This window comes from Plecotus auritus (genome assembly GCF_963455305.1).
Source record: "Plecotus auritus genome assembly, chromosome: 7".
NCBI classification, from domain to species: Eukaryota; Metazoa; Chordata; class Mammalia; order Chiroptera; family Vespertilionidae; genus Plecotus; species Plecotus auritus.
The window spans coordinates 71,909,832-71,924,183 of record NC_137774.1 but is presented as its reverse complement, the minus strand read 5'-3'; the positions used below and the strand labels follow the sequence as shown (position 1 = coordinate 71,924,183).

The window sequence follows — 14,352 nt, the reverse complement described above, 5'->3', positions numbered from 1 at the left end:
ACTCTCTGAACCAGGGAATCGCCAAGACCAGAAATGGGCCTCTTCCTCATCCCCTCATCAGCCTGAGACAGAGGAGGGGCAGAGGGAAAGTGCAGATTTCAAAAGCAGGTTGGAGCATTTCTCAGAGCTTCCAGAATAAAGAGCTTCCGGCTGGGGAGTCTAGGTGCAAGGGAATGTCTGGAATGTCCACCAGGTCCCTGGAACAGAGTGCACCCCAGCTTCAGAGTCCAGAGGTTCTATAGCAGCCACAGGCTCAGGGCATGGCAAGACCTGCCAGACCCCCGAGGCGGCTTTGTCACACATAGCCTTGCTCCCCTCTCAGCTCTTCCCTGATACCCAGCTCTGGGCCAAAGCCCCACACAGCTCAGCACGGCCACTGTCTTGCCCTCTGTATTAGTGTCCCAGGGCCGCCAGAACAACGCACCAGACTGGGTGGCTGAACCACACAATCGGATTTTCTCACAGTTCTGGGGGCTAGCAGTCTGAATCAAGCCGTTGGCAGAGTTGGTTCCTTCTGAAGCTGCAAGGGAAGGCTCCTAGGTTTGTAGATGCCGTCTTCATGTTCACATGGCATTCTCCCTGTATCCATGCCTGTCGGCTAACTTCCCACTTTTATGAGGACACTGGTTCTCCTGGATAAGGGGCTACCCTAGTGACCTCATTTAACCTGATTCCCTTCATAAAGACCCTGTCTCCTAGTAAGGTGATATTCTGAAGTACTGGGGATTAGGGTTTCAGCATACAAATTTGTGGAACGCAATTCAACCCCTAAGATCCTCAAAGAGAACCTGACCCCTGAGAGGCCACTCATGAGCCCCATAAGGACAGACCTATACATCACACTTCCTTAGTGAAAGTCTCACTTGGGTTAACTGGACCTCAGCTGACATCTCCCTGTCCCTTAAAACCCCCATTCAATTGTCTGAAACCCCCTTTCCACACTAGGAAGTCCAGATCCTTCCTTGAGCTGTCTTTGAATTCCAGGGTGGGAGAGAAGGGAGCTGCTCCTGCTTCAGGAACAAGTGTTACTTCTGCGCTTTGTCTGCAGAAGCCTGGCTCCCTGACCCCCCATAACACTCCACTCCTCCATGACTATCTCACAAAAGCCACCATCTGAAGACATTTTGTGTTTCATTGTGCACTGTACCACTTTTTTAAAAATGTTTTTATTGGGTTGTTTTGGGTTTTTTTTGAGAAAGAGGAAGAGGGAAAGAGATAGAAACATTGATGAGAGAAATACATCAGGGCTCATTATACAGGGTTCGGGGTGCTTTCCCTGTAGAAAGAGTCAGATTGGATGCCTCCTGCACACCCCCCACCAGAGATTGAGCCTGCAACCGGGGCATGTGCCCTGACCGAAAAGCTACCTCTTTTTTTTTTTTTTTTTAAATACATTTTTATTGATTTCAGAGAGGAAGGGAGAGGGAGAGATAGAAACATCAGTAATGAGAGAGAATCATTGATCGGCTGCCTCCTGCATGCCCCCTAACTGGGATCAAGCCCACAACCCGGGCAGGTGTCCTTGACCAGATTCAAACCCAGAACTCTTCAGTTCGCAGGCTGATGCTCTATCCACTGAGCCAAACCAACCTGATAAGCTTTTAAAATACAAATTTCCCCCTCCTTGTACTTAAAAAGGATCCTGACAGAGCCTCAGATGGTTTAGAGTTCTCAGGTCATGCACTGGTCAAAGATGTGCCTGGCTGTTGTCTTCATACTGGTCTGCTTGCCTTGATTAACAGCAGGCACTGTCTGTGCTCACTGGGACTGCAGCCCACAGCCTCAGCTCCAGGTAGCACTGTGGAGCATGAGGCTGGATAGCAACCAAAGAAAAGGCCACTAAGTGACTCCAACCATGGGGGTGACCCCTATCAACTGTGGCCATCAGCTTGGCTCTGTAGAAGACATGAAAAGGTTGGCTCCTGGGAGAACATGGCAGAGACACAGAAAAGCCACAAGCCCTTGCCCATCAAGCCATCCCACCCCCACCCCAGCTTTCTCAAATGCAGACTTCTGGCCCCATCCCAAGTGAAGATTCGGGGTAAGGGCATGGGATTTGCATTTTCAAGTTCCCTGGGTGATTCTGATGTGGAATGTTCCAGAAGCACAGTTCCGGAGCACTGATTTAGATCCTGAATTCTGTGGAGAGTGGAAAATGAACGAGATGGCTCAGGTTTCACCCACTCATCACCCAGGAGTGCTGAGGAAGCAGTGACCCAGGTTAAGAGAGTACTCAATCTACTGTCTTTCGGTCAGCATTGAGGGGACAGGAGCCAAGGAGTTCTCCTTGAGGGAACTGCAGACACGCGGTGTGGAGGCAAAAAGAGGTTTTTAAAGATAAGGAGGGCATCCTATTGAATGGAACAATTCTGGATTCAGGGTGGTGACCAGCAAGGAGGTCCAGGGGCCAGATTGCGGAAGGTCACCCTTGTGGTCATTGGTGTCATCCAGAACGTGCAGCACTCGTGCCCCGGGGTGGTCTCAGGACTGGGTCCCAGTTCCCCACCCATGTGGTGTTGACTGGGACCTGGTGGAAGCGATAGAGGGTGAGAAACTTCTGAAAAAGTGAGCTGGGGGGGGGGGGGGGCGTGCTGGGATTCAGTCTCCCAATCAGGCCTGTCCTCTAAAGACCCTGGCACCTGAGCCGCTGTTGCCAGGCAGGGCTTGCACTGCAAGGAGTCAGTCAGCAGGCTGTGTTCTGAGAAAAGCCAGCCATTCCGGGAAAAGCACAGTCCTGGAGGGGGGGGGGGGGGGGGGGGCGGGCCAAAGCAGGGTCAAGGCGGGTTTCGGGGGGAAGGGAGGCTGAGCACTTCCTGTGCTGGGTTCCAGGGCCAGCTTTGTCTCCCACCCACCCCACCCCCTATCCCCAGGGCTTAGCTCTACCCACCTTGCTGGGCCCGCCCTGGGAACAGAGGATGGGGCCGGGCAGCGATCACCACCCCCGTGTAGCGAGTGGCCTGTCCCCCCTCAGCGATAGGTGCTGTCCCCCACCAGCAGGGGCAGAAGGAGCAGCAGGAGGGACACCGACAACGAAGATGAGGACAACCGCCCAGCGGCCTGGTTGATCTCGCAATGACAATTGCAGGGTTCGGGCTTGAGAGTCGCTCTGGGGGGCCTGGGGGAGCGAGGGCCAGCGCTGGGGGCCGGGCAGTCCAGCCACTGGGGGCCCATGGGTTGGGGAGAGTCCGGCTCGGCCTTGACGCTGCCCTTGGGAAAGCGCCAGTAGTGGGCACCCTTGAAGAAATAGGTGTCACCTGCAAGGCAGGCGGAAACGCTGCAGGGCTGGTGCAGGCTGCCCCGAGCCCCGCCCACCCGAGGGCTCCTCGGAACCCCCCAGGATGACCTCTAGTCCCAACCCCAGGGCCAGTAGGCAAGCCGGGGCGCGGGCTCTCCTACCGTCGTTGCTGACGGCGACATCGTCGGGGTTGTGAGGCGCCCCCTCCCAGAGACTCAGGTCGCGCGGGTAGCCAGGGTCCGGGCGCGCTGCCGCCTCGTCGTACCGCCAGTAGCGGTGGCCCCGGACCAGGTAGGTCTTCCCGTTCAGTGGCCAAGAGAACACGGCGTCCACCTCCTCCCCTGAGGGCAGCCCCAGCTCGGCCAGCGGCCGCGCGTCGCCCTCTAGCTGCCGGTCCCGGAACACCCAGAACTGCGGGCCTGCAGGGAGGTAGCTTGGTGGGCAACTGCTCCCACGCCCGGCCCGGCGCGTCCCAGTGGGGCACCCCACTCACCACTGAAGAGTAGGATTCGGCCATCTCGGTGACGGGTGTAGGCAGCCTGGATGACATTCACCTTGGGGGGCAGCCCCTCCCAGAAGCGGTGGAGCCTGGCAGGCCGGGGGGACACCAGCTGTCCTGAGGGTTGGAGGCGCCAGAACCAGGGGCCTGTGGGAGAAGGAATGGGCATGGAGCATGAGATGGCAAATGGTCTTGTCCTCCAGAGTGTGTGGCTGGGACTTAGTGCTAGGTGGGAGGTCCATCTGGAAATCAAAGGGTCCAGTGGCCCTGCCTAGGGTGACCAGCTGGCCCAGGACTTTCCTACCTCCACCCCCAATTTGTTTGTTTGTTTTTCAAATACAAGGAAAAGTTTATATAGAAAGTCACACAGGTAGAAGAAGTGAGCCCTGGGATAAGCATGCCAGCTGAGCTGGATGGGCTCAGGAAGCAAGTTAGGGGCAAAAGTAGGGCTTAGGAGAAAAAGCAAGGATATAGCCTGGGGGAGGTAGGGGCAGAAAGGCTCAGGTGAGCTTCAAAGAGTGTGCACTGGGTAAAGAAAGGGATTGGGGAAGGGCAGTCACTGGTGTGCTCCACAGAGAGCCACTCCCACCCAACTTGAAAGTCCGTATGTGGAAACCCCACAGGCCTGGTGGGTCACCCTAAGTGGGTAGGAAACCAACTCTATGGGGCCGGGGAAGATCCCAAGTGACTCACCTTTAAAGAAGAAGGTTTCCCCACGGATGTTGGCGATAGCATCAAAATTGCCATCACATCGATCAGGGACAGGAAGGGAGGGGCTGAGGAGGAAAGGAGAGGTGAGGAGAAAGGGGTCAGGGCTCCTCCTCTCTGTACTTCACCTTGAGGACAGCCCTAGGGGGCAGGGACTCTTACCAAGCCCTCTCACCAAAGAGGACACCACGGGTAGGAAGCTCACCAGATTGTAAAGCTGGAGGAGAACTCACCTGCCTGGGGGGAGGGCAGGGGGCGGGGGAGGAGGAGCCAGGGGTTTCCTTGTGGGCTCATCATATGGGGTTTGGGGTGCTTTCCCTGTAGAGAGAGTCAGAGAGACATGTGTTCCCCGACCCTGCTGCACAGGCCACATAGGGAGCACCCCCCCACACACAACTCCCTGTACCGTAGAGCTGCTGCAGGCCTTCACGGTCATCTTGGGACAGGCGGTACTTGGTGGGATCCCCGACAGGACCCTGGTAAAAGGGCCTCATGATGGAGTCAGGGGCAGAGGAGTGGCCCAGGCCCAGTGCGTGGCCAAACTCATGAACTGCCACAGCAAACAGGTCTGTCCCCTCACCATCTGGGGAGGAAGGGAGACTGGGCTGGAGCTGTAGCAGCCAGGAAAGGGGCAGCGAGGAAGCCCCTGGGAGCGGGGCCTGCTGGCAGCCAGGAACAGCCAGAAGACCCTCAGAGGTGGTCACAGTGTCCTCTGCCCAAAAGCCTCCCTGAGCCACTTCATCCTTCCTGTATGAGTTTACTTTTTCAGCAAATATTTTTGCTTGGCAGTGCTAGACCCTGGGATACTGGGCTTAAATGATCTGTAGAACAGGTTAGGGAAAGGACAGGAGGAGGCAGTCTGGCCCAAGGAAGACTAGCCTCACTGACATAGGCCTGCCCAAAGAAACATGGGGGAGGGGAAGCAGGAGCCTGGGGTGCACATAATTCTCTCAAGGAAGTCCTAGCCCTTCGAGTTTCCCTCTCCCAGCTCCAACCAGTGGTCAGAGGTCCCCAACCCTCAACACCCTCCCCACTCCCACCCATGAGGAATGCTGCTCAATCACCTTGGCCTTTGCTCCTGAGACCTTCAGAATCCCACTCCCACCTCCATGGGTCCTGGCCTCTCCTCCCCACCACTACCTTCTACCTCCCCTCCTCCCATCTCTATGGCCCTTCCCCATCTCTCCCTCCCACAGCCTCCACCACTCCCCACCTCCCTGGGGTCCTGGCCTCTCCTCCCCACCACTGCAGCCTTCATCCATCTCCTCAGAACCTGCAGCCTCAGCATGCACTCTCTGACCACAGTCTGCTGGCCTGGGTGCTCAGCCTCACTCCCAGCCTCTCTCTGAACACGGAGGCCTCTTCCTTGGGGACCCAGCCCAGGCGCCAGAAGCAAGCCTCTTTACGTTCCCAGTTGCTGGCCAAACCTCAGCTCCTCATCCATCCACAAGCTTCCTGCTGGCTCCTGCTTAGCAGGTGAGAGGCCGACAGAGACAGAGACAGTAAAGAGGAGTGAGCAGCCCCCAGGAGGCATAGATTTCCACCGATGTTGATTTACTTCATGGAAATCTCTAACTGGCATCAGCAGTGTTGAACATGGGTTAATTGGACATGGCCTAGGAACTGAGAAGCAATTTTCTCTCAGCTACTAAGTGAGAGTCTAAGAGTGAAATGTGTAAGTCATAAGAGGAGTAACAAACACTTGTCCTCATTTACTTCTCACAAAACCTCGACCTCCAACCACATTTTACAGTTCAGAACACAGAGGCACTGAGAGGTCAGGTTAATGACGGCTGAAACTCCGGCTGAGGACTCTGGCTCCGCTGTCCTGCTCTCAGCAATGACTTCAGAGGGTCTTGTTCACACTCATATGTACTGATGAGCTCCTATGTTGCCTGTGGGTTTCCCATTGCTCTGAGTCCTTTTTCTGAGAAATGAGGAAGTTTGGTGGGTTTTTGTTGTTGTTGTTGTCCTCACATGAGGATATTTTTTCCATTGCTTTTCAGAGAGAATAGAAAGGAGGGAGGGAGGGAGGGAGGGAGGGAGGGAGGGAGGGAGGGAGAGAGAGAGAGAGAGAGAGAGAGAGAGAGAGAGAGAGAGAGAGAAACATCGATGTCCATCGGCTGGTTGCCTCCCCGACTCGTCCTACTGGGCAAACCCCGAAACCTAGATATGTCCCCTTGACTGGGAATCCATGCTTGGGCCAACACTCTAACCACCTATCAACACTGGCCAGGGCAAGTGAGGTATCTTAATCAGATAGAACTCTTTTATTTTTCACCGCCCACCCCCTCCTCTGTCTTGCCTCTCCTTTGGCCACACCCCTTCCTTGCACTCTTCTCATGCTATGCAGCTGGGGGAAATTACCTAACTGCAGATCAGCCCCAGGAGGTTAGTCTATGGGGGGTCCTCAACACCTCCTCTTAAACTTGCCCTGGGCCTCGGCTGGAAGCTGCTTGCTCTCAGGCACTCAGCCTCAATTCCAAGCCCACAGCCCCTCAAGTTACCACCCAGGTCCAGCCCGCAACTCTTAGATGACAAATGCTGACAAATGCATTTCCTATTTCAAGACAGGCCATCCTATGTAATTTCCTGTGTACCCAGAACAGATAGCTTCATCTCCCCCGTGCTCACCTGCTGCCCTGCCCTGTTCAAGGACCCTGCCTTGCTCAACTCCTCTAGGACAAGAACAATGCCCCACCCATTCGTCCATGCCTGCACCCTCCCATGCTTCCATCCATCCATCTGTCTGTCTATCCATCCATCCATCAACCCTTTCTATTAACTCATTCGGCATCCTGAGTGCACTCAAGACCCCCGCATCCTAAGACAGTCCCTAGACTTGTCAGTCCACTTCCTCAGTTCCTCTCACGCCTACCCCTACTGTGGTCTGGATTCTTCCCCCATCCACCAAGCCTACAGGCACTAAGGTCACTTCATTCCCAGATGGCCAAATCCAAGCCCATGTCACTCACGGGATTGGTTTGCCATGCTGGCCACTTCCTCTTTCACTCTTGTTCTTGATCACCTTTTGGCCTGTTCTTTATTTCTTTGATTCCTCCTCCCCTGATGCCTTCCCCTTTACTATGGGGCTCTCCACAGCTCTATATTCGACCTTCACGTGCCACACTCTCCTCCTTAACCAACCCCCCAGTACCTTTGACTCTTAAATCTGCCATGAGGCCCAGATCAGATAGCAGCTGGCAATGAACAGAGCACTACTCCGTGTCAGGCCTTGTGCAGAGAGCTGGAGGTGAATTACTCACTTAATCCTTAAGTCCACACTACCAACAGGTAATATTATTCCCATTTCTCAGTGCAAAAACTAAGCACACTGAGGTCAAGTAACTTATACACATAGCAAACAGAGGATCCCACCCTTGAGTTCTGCTTCAAGCTTGCAATCTTTTGTTGTGTTTTGTTTTTGAGAGGAAGAGAGAGAGAGAGACATTGATAGGCTGCCTCCTGCATGCCCCCTACTGGGGATTGAGCCTGAAACCCAGGCATGTGCCTTGGGAATCAAACCTACAACCTTTCAGTGCAGGGGATGACACCCAACCCACTGAACCACACAAGCCAGCAAGAGCTTGTGTTCTTAAATGCTGTGTTACACAGTCTCACTATTGTGGCTGCTAGCTGTACCTTGCCCCAAACCTCTCTGAGCCTGTGTGCCTATTCCCTGGCTGCCCCCTTCCTCAGAAAATGGCTCTCTCTCCCTCCCAGGCCACCTCTGCCCAGCAGGTCACAATGGCTGATTGATGCAGGACTAGGAGAGCTGGGCACTTTGCCTCCAGGGAGGACCAACCCTGTGGCACCATTTGTGCTCCAGAGCTCCTAGTGGGGTCAGGCTCCTCTGGCTGAGACCACATCCTTGCTCAGCTTCTTTTCCCAGTCTTCTCCTGCTTCCCTTTCCCCTGAGAACGTACCCCCGAGAAACTGCTTGCGTAAGAATTTACATCGTGAGCTCCCATTCTGGGGAACCTGACCTAAGTCAGAGGAGTCCAAGCTCTAGAGCAGTGGTCAGCAAACTGCGGCTCGTGAGCCACATGCGGCTCTTTGGCCCCTTGAGTGTGGCTCTTCCACAAAATACCACGTGTGGGTGTGCATGTACAGTGCGATTGAAACTTCATGGCCCATGCGCAGAAGTCGGTTTTCGGCTCTCAAAAGAAATTTCAGTCGTTGTACTGTTGATATTTGGCTCTGTTGACTAATGAGTTTGCCGACCACTGGTCTAGAGCAATATACTGAACCACCAATGCATGCACTAGTTGCACTGACTGCCCATAAGCACTACAGACACACACCCACGTAAACTCACCCCTACCTCCCCACAGCCTGCTTCTCCTGCTCCCACACTTCCCACCTGTACTCCAGGGGCCAGCACGCCAACCTCCTATACCCTTTGCTCCCAGGATCCAGTCAGACCCCAACCTTTACCCATCCTGATTAAACTTCCCTCAGAGCCACCCACTGCTCTCCATTCACCAACCCCCATCTCCCACCACCATCCTCACATTAACTCTGTAGCAACTTTCTGCCTTCCTGCCCTATCTTGCCCTGCACCGCAGCCAGTGGCATTTCTAGAATGCAAAACCTTCCACATCTATTCCTTCAGAATCCTACAATTCAGATTCCTCCCCATGCTCTCTAAGGCCCCTTGTGTGATAGGAAACCTTCCATCCATCCTCCATGGTCTCCCTCCTGACACTGTATTTTTTGCCTTCCAGCCCCCAATGTCCTAGGCCATTTCTTACCCCAGTGCTCTCATCCTGACCACCATGACTATCCTGCACTCAGCCAGCTCACTGGCTTGCGCTTCCATATTGTACCTCACCCCCTCCCTGTATACTCTAGGACAGCAGGACCTTGTGTGCTAGTTGGCACTCAGTGTGTGTGTGTGAGAAAGAGAGAGAGAGAGAAAGAGAGAGAGAGAGATCAGAGTCACTGCTTCCGGGAAGTCCCCTGTAGCCAAAAGCCTCAGATCAGTCCTCTCTCTGAACACCGCAGGCTTGAGGACTTCCCTGTTGTAACTCCCTGTAGTTGTGTCATGATGTGTAGCAACTGCCACTTACTCTTCTGACTCAGCTGCTGCACAGAACTGTGTTTTTGCCTTTTTAAGTTCTCGGAGCTGGGCATCTGACAGGCCTCTTTGATGGGTCATTTTCTATGTCAGAGTAACCAGACTACGGCGCCCAGTTGCTTGGTCAAATGCTAGCCTAGATGTTGCTATGGAGGTTATTTTGTAGGTGTAATTTTAAGTAAAGTAGATTACTCTCCATACTGTGGGTGGGCCTCACCTAATTAGCTGAAGGGCTTAAGAGCAAAAAAACTGAGCTTTCCCAGAAAAAGAATTCTGCCTTCGGACTGCAACATAGAAAGCATGCTGGGGTTTCCAGCCAGCTGGCTGGCCCTACAGATTTTGGACCCAAAATTGCAACATCAATTCTCACCTGAACTTCCAGCCTATGGACCTGCCTTACAGGTTTTGGACTTGCCAGTCCCACAATTCTGTGTACCAATTTCTTAAAATAAAGCATACCCATGTGCACATACACACATCTTATTGGTTCTATTTTCCTGGAGAAGCCCAATGGATACAGCCTCCATCAATAAATGTAATTTAAACCTAATTCTTAAGGACAGACAGACCTGGGGAGAGGACTTCTCAGAAGAAGGGACATTGTACCTTTTGACCCAAAAGTCCAGATTTCCTCATCGTCGAAGTGAGTGTCCCCAGAGATGGAATGTTCCCCGGGAAAGAAGGCGTGGGCTAGGGTCCCCCCCTGCCCGTCGAAAGGGTAACTGTCCTGGTGGTAGGCCCGGACAAAGTCGATGAGGATGTCAGGCTCTGGTGGGCCCTGAGAACCCACCTCCTGGAATTTGAGGCCTGACTCAATACCCCAGGTGGTAAAGGCATGGTGCATGAGAATCCGCACAGTCTCCTGGCTCAATGCAGAGCTCCGGGGGAAGGAGTGTATCCTGGGGAAAGAGGAGTGGGGCATAAGGATAGCCTGGGAGACAGAGACAGGCCAGCCCAGGGAGGGGTAGGCACCAGGACCTACCTCCATGTCAGGGCTCGCTTCTTCCAAATACTGCCGCTCAGAGCATAGCGACGGCGGCGCCGCCTAACCAGCTCTGCCACCCCCAGCACGTCGGGCAGGGAGCAGCGGGGCTTATGCATAGTGGCCAACGTCACTGCGTCTGTGGGATAGGTTGGGGGAGCGGGATCAGCAAGACAACCTGCCCTAATCATGGTACCAGCTAACTTTCTACATGGGAAACAGGTTCAGGGAGATTAAGAAACTTGCCCCCACTTGGATTTGAACCCAGGCAGTCTGATTCTGTAAGCCAGCTCATACAAACGAGCACCTGGCCCTGGAGGGACCGGCTGCCTCCAGGTGGTGCTCAGAGCCTCAGGCAGGGAGCTTCCCTAAGCCCTGGCAATTGGACTCAAGAAAGGAGCCCTGGGGGTGCAGTGCAAACTCCTCTCTCTGAGGCTGGAAACTCCTAGGAGGGTGCCCACACCCCACACCATAAGTTCCAAGACCCTATCGTGTCTAAAGTCCAGAGTCCCCATGCCGGTTGGGTCTCTGGTTTCCTGTGACTAACCACCCCCTCCTGGGTGAGAGCTGCCTGGAATCCCCTTTTCCAGCTAAGCTCAATTCCCAGAAGTCTCTTCCTCAACAGAAGGTCAAACCTCACCTTGGAAGGTCAAACCTCACCTTGGAAGGTCAAACCTCACCTCGTTGGTTGAGGCCACGATGTGTAACTGAGCACATGTAGATGCCAAGCACTGCTGGGCAGTGGCCAGGGCAGGGAAACACCCTGCCTTCCCTCACAGCTAGCCAGGAACCCACCACTTCTCTCTTCTTCTCCATTTAACCCAACAGATGAGCTTCTCAGCTCTACCTCCAAAATGGGAACTCTGGATTCAACCACGTCTCATCACACGTTCCACCATCAGCCCTTGCCTGCACACTGCATGACTCCTTGCTGGCCTCCATGTTCCCCACCCACCATTCTCCATCAGCAACCAAAGGAAATGTAAAACTGCAAAACAGACCAAGTTGCCTTCCTCCTTCAAACCCTTCCATGGTTTCTTACCGTGCTTTGTAATCAAACCCAAACACCTTTCAAGCCTCCTCCCACCAGGCCTTTGCTTAGCTCCTTAGCCCTCTCTCCTCACAGATGCACAGCCTGTGCCTGCCACAGGGCCTTTGCACTGGCCTGGTACACTCTTCTCCAGCATCTTCCCATGGCTGGCTCCTCCTCTTGGTGTCCTATGAGTTCTCTGTGTTATGGGAATTCCTCTCGAATCATATGACACCTATCAGAGGACCCTGACCTGACCAGCCCAGCCCCTCAATACATTAGCATTTTATTTTCTTCGAAACACCACTATCTGAAATTATCTTGCCTATTTCTGTTTCTGATCTCTAGAATGTATCTGTCTCCAGAAGTTTAGCTCTACGAGAGCAGGGACTTATCTACTTTGTTCACTCGGGGTCCAGGCCTGACATCGCCTCTCACGTAAGAGATTCTCAATACATACTTATTGGAAGAGGAATGCTTGAGAATTTCTTGGGCTAGGGCCTGAGATCAGCACTGTCATAACCTCCATGATTCAGGTGCATGCTGAGGTTTAAGAACAGCTGGATAATGGTCAGGCTGGGTGCGGAGGCAGGGCTGGGGGAACCTACCCAGGAGGCCAGTCTCAGGCAGCCCAGCAAACCTCTGCATCACCTTGATGGCATCGCGAAGCTTTTCAGGGCTCTGCAGCTGGGCCTGGGCTGGGTGGGGAGGTGGCAGGTAGCCATAGCGGGTCAGCCAGTCCTGGACGGTAAAAGTGAGCAGGTGAAGCGGAAGGGCGGGAGCAATGGGACTCTGCCTTCCCACCTCCTTCTGAAAGTCTCACCTCTCACCAGTTAGGAACCCAGGGCTCCCCTCTCAAGGTCCTGCCCTACAGCCCTGGGTTTGCAGTTTTCATCTAGACCCGAGTCCTGGTCCCCACCTCCCCCCACCAGTCCCATTCCAATCTTTAAATCTTGATCCCAAACCCGACGTTTCCTAGAATCCGGGTTCCCAGACCCCATCCCCATTCAGTCACTCTGTGGACATTTGAATCAGCCCTCAGCCTGACCTAGGTGTCCGGCACCAGCTTCCTTTTCCCCACGCCCCTGCAAATCCCAGAAGCCGGGAGACCCCCACTCACCAAGCCCAGGCTCACGTCCTGCGCCGCGGGCTCCGGGGCGAGCGCGGGCAGCAGCAGCGGCTGGAGCAGCACTAGGAGCAGCAGCACCAAGAGCCGGAGCATGGCGCGCTCCAGCCGGGGCAACGTGGTGCTCCAGGGGGCCTGACCCGAGCCGCCTGGGGGCCTTGGGAAGGAGACCGGAGAAGCTAGGGTGAGGCACCTGGTGCTCGGTAGAAGGGCAGGGCAGGAGGATTGGGGGCCGCACAGGGGTCAGGGGCCCTGGGCAGCACGGAGCAGGGGTATGTGGCGTCCAGCGGAGGGTCCAGGGGCGCTGGGTCTGCTGCGACGTCTTCGAGGGGTCCCGGCCGGTCCTGTGCCGGCGCCGCACAGCACTGGCGGCCCCTCCCGGGGCGGAGGGGGGAGAGCGGGGCGGGGCGGGGCGGGGCGGGGCGGGCACACCCAGATTAGCGGTGAAAGCGCGGCCGAGAAATGGCCCAATTTTCGGACATCCAGCGAGACGGGGCGGGCCAGGTGGTGGCCCCGTTCCGGGCCCGGACCTAGTGAACCTCCTTGGAGCTCTGGGCGGGCCCGGGGGCGGGGCGGGGCGGGGCGGGGGGGTGGCAAGGAGCCCCGGCCGCAAGTTTCTCTTCCCAGGTCCCGGCGCTGGTGGGACTCCGGGAGCGCGGCTCACTTCTGCTTTCTCAGGCCAGCAGCTAGCTGCAAGGGAAGGAGCGGCTCCCAGTCCCCTCCCCTCCCCCAGCCATCGTTCCCGAGACCCTAGGCCCGGAGGCGGGCGGAGCGCCGGGGTAGTTCCGGGCACGAGAGGGGAGGATGCTTCTCACCTCCGCGGGTCCGGCGCGCCCCAGGCATGTTGCAGCCAGTGCTCACTGTGTGCCCGGGCGGCGCCTGTGGTCCCGGGTTCATTCCTCCAACTGCCTGGGCTGCACGGGTCTCAGCCTCCGCACGCGGGGTCCAGGCATCTCCGAATCCCAGACCTGGAGCTACCCGGGACCGTGCGCTTTCTCCGCAGATAGGAGACAGCATAATCTAGTAACATCCACGGAAGGGCTGGAGCGCCTGCAGCGTGCCAGGAGCGCAAGGGAAGCAGATCCCAGAGGCAGAGGTTTGGGGACCCCGCCTCGCCCTCGCCAAGCCGCCCGGGGAGCCCACGGCTAGGAGGCCAGGCAGCTAGAGAAGAATTAAGAGGAACCATGGGCACCTTGCTGGTGAGGGACTGGTGTGAGCGATACAGCTCTGTCTCTGGGGCAGGGCAGCCATAGGACCCAGGTGTGTTTTAGACAAAGAGCAAGCAGGATAGCGAGCCAGAGGTACAAACTAAAACACCTGAGAGGAATCCTGCGTTAGTCCTCTGCGCTGCCATAACTAACTATTGCAGACTGGGTGACATAAGCAGCAGAAATTATTTTCTCACAGTTCTGAAAGCTGGAAGTCCAAGATGAAGGAGCAGGCAAGGTTGGTTTCTCCTACTATTTCAAGGCCTCTCTGCTTAGCTTGAAAGTGGCTGCTTCTTCCCTGTGTCCTCACATGCTTTCCTCTGTAGCCCAGATGCCTCTGTGTGTGTCCACATGTCCTCTTCCTTAAAAAAAAAAAAACACCTGTCAAGCCCAGCCGCGATAGCTCAGTGGTTTGATTCCCTGTCGGGGCACATGCCCAGGTTGTGGGCTCTATCCCTAGTAAGGCGTGCAGGAGGCAACCAAT

General features: G+C 55.4%; 1 protein-coding gene across 1 annotated transcript; it reads right to left on the bottom strand.

Annotated features, from left to right (window-relative positions):
* Window positions 1-1,198: 1,198 nt before the first annotated feature.
* MMP25 (matrix metallopeptidase 25) lies at window positions 1,199-12,981 on the bottom strand. Its single transcript, XM_080681313.1, has 11 exons — window positions 12,655-12,981; window positions 12,143-12,275; window positions 10,505-10,643; window positions 10,129-10,421; window positions 4,849-5,025; window positions 4,676-4,760; window positions 4,428-4,510; window positions 3,729-3,881; window positions 3,397-3,654; window positions 2,888-3,254; window positions 1,199-2,139 (listed from the first exon to the last, which is right to left on the bottom strand). Exons 1-10 carry the CDS (start codon window positions 12,754-12,756, stop codon window positions 2,968-2,970), a joined length of 1,710 nt encoding a protein of 569 aa, XP_080537439.1. The 5' UTR covers window positions 12,757-12,981; the 3' UTR covers window positions 1,199-2,139; window positions 2,888-2,967.
* Between the last annotated feature and the right edge of the window lie 1,371 nt (window positions 12,982-14,352).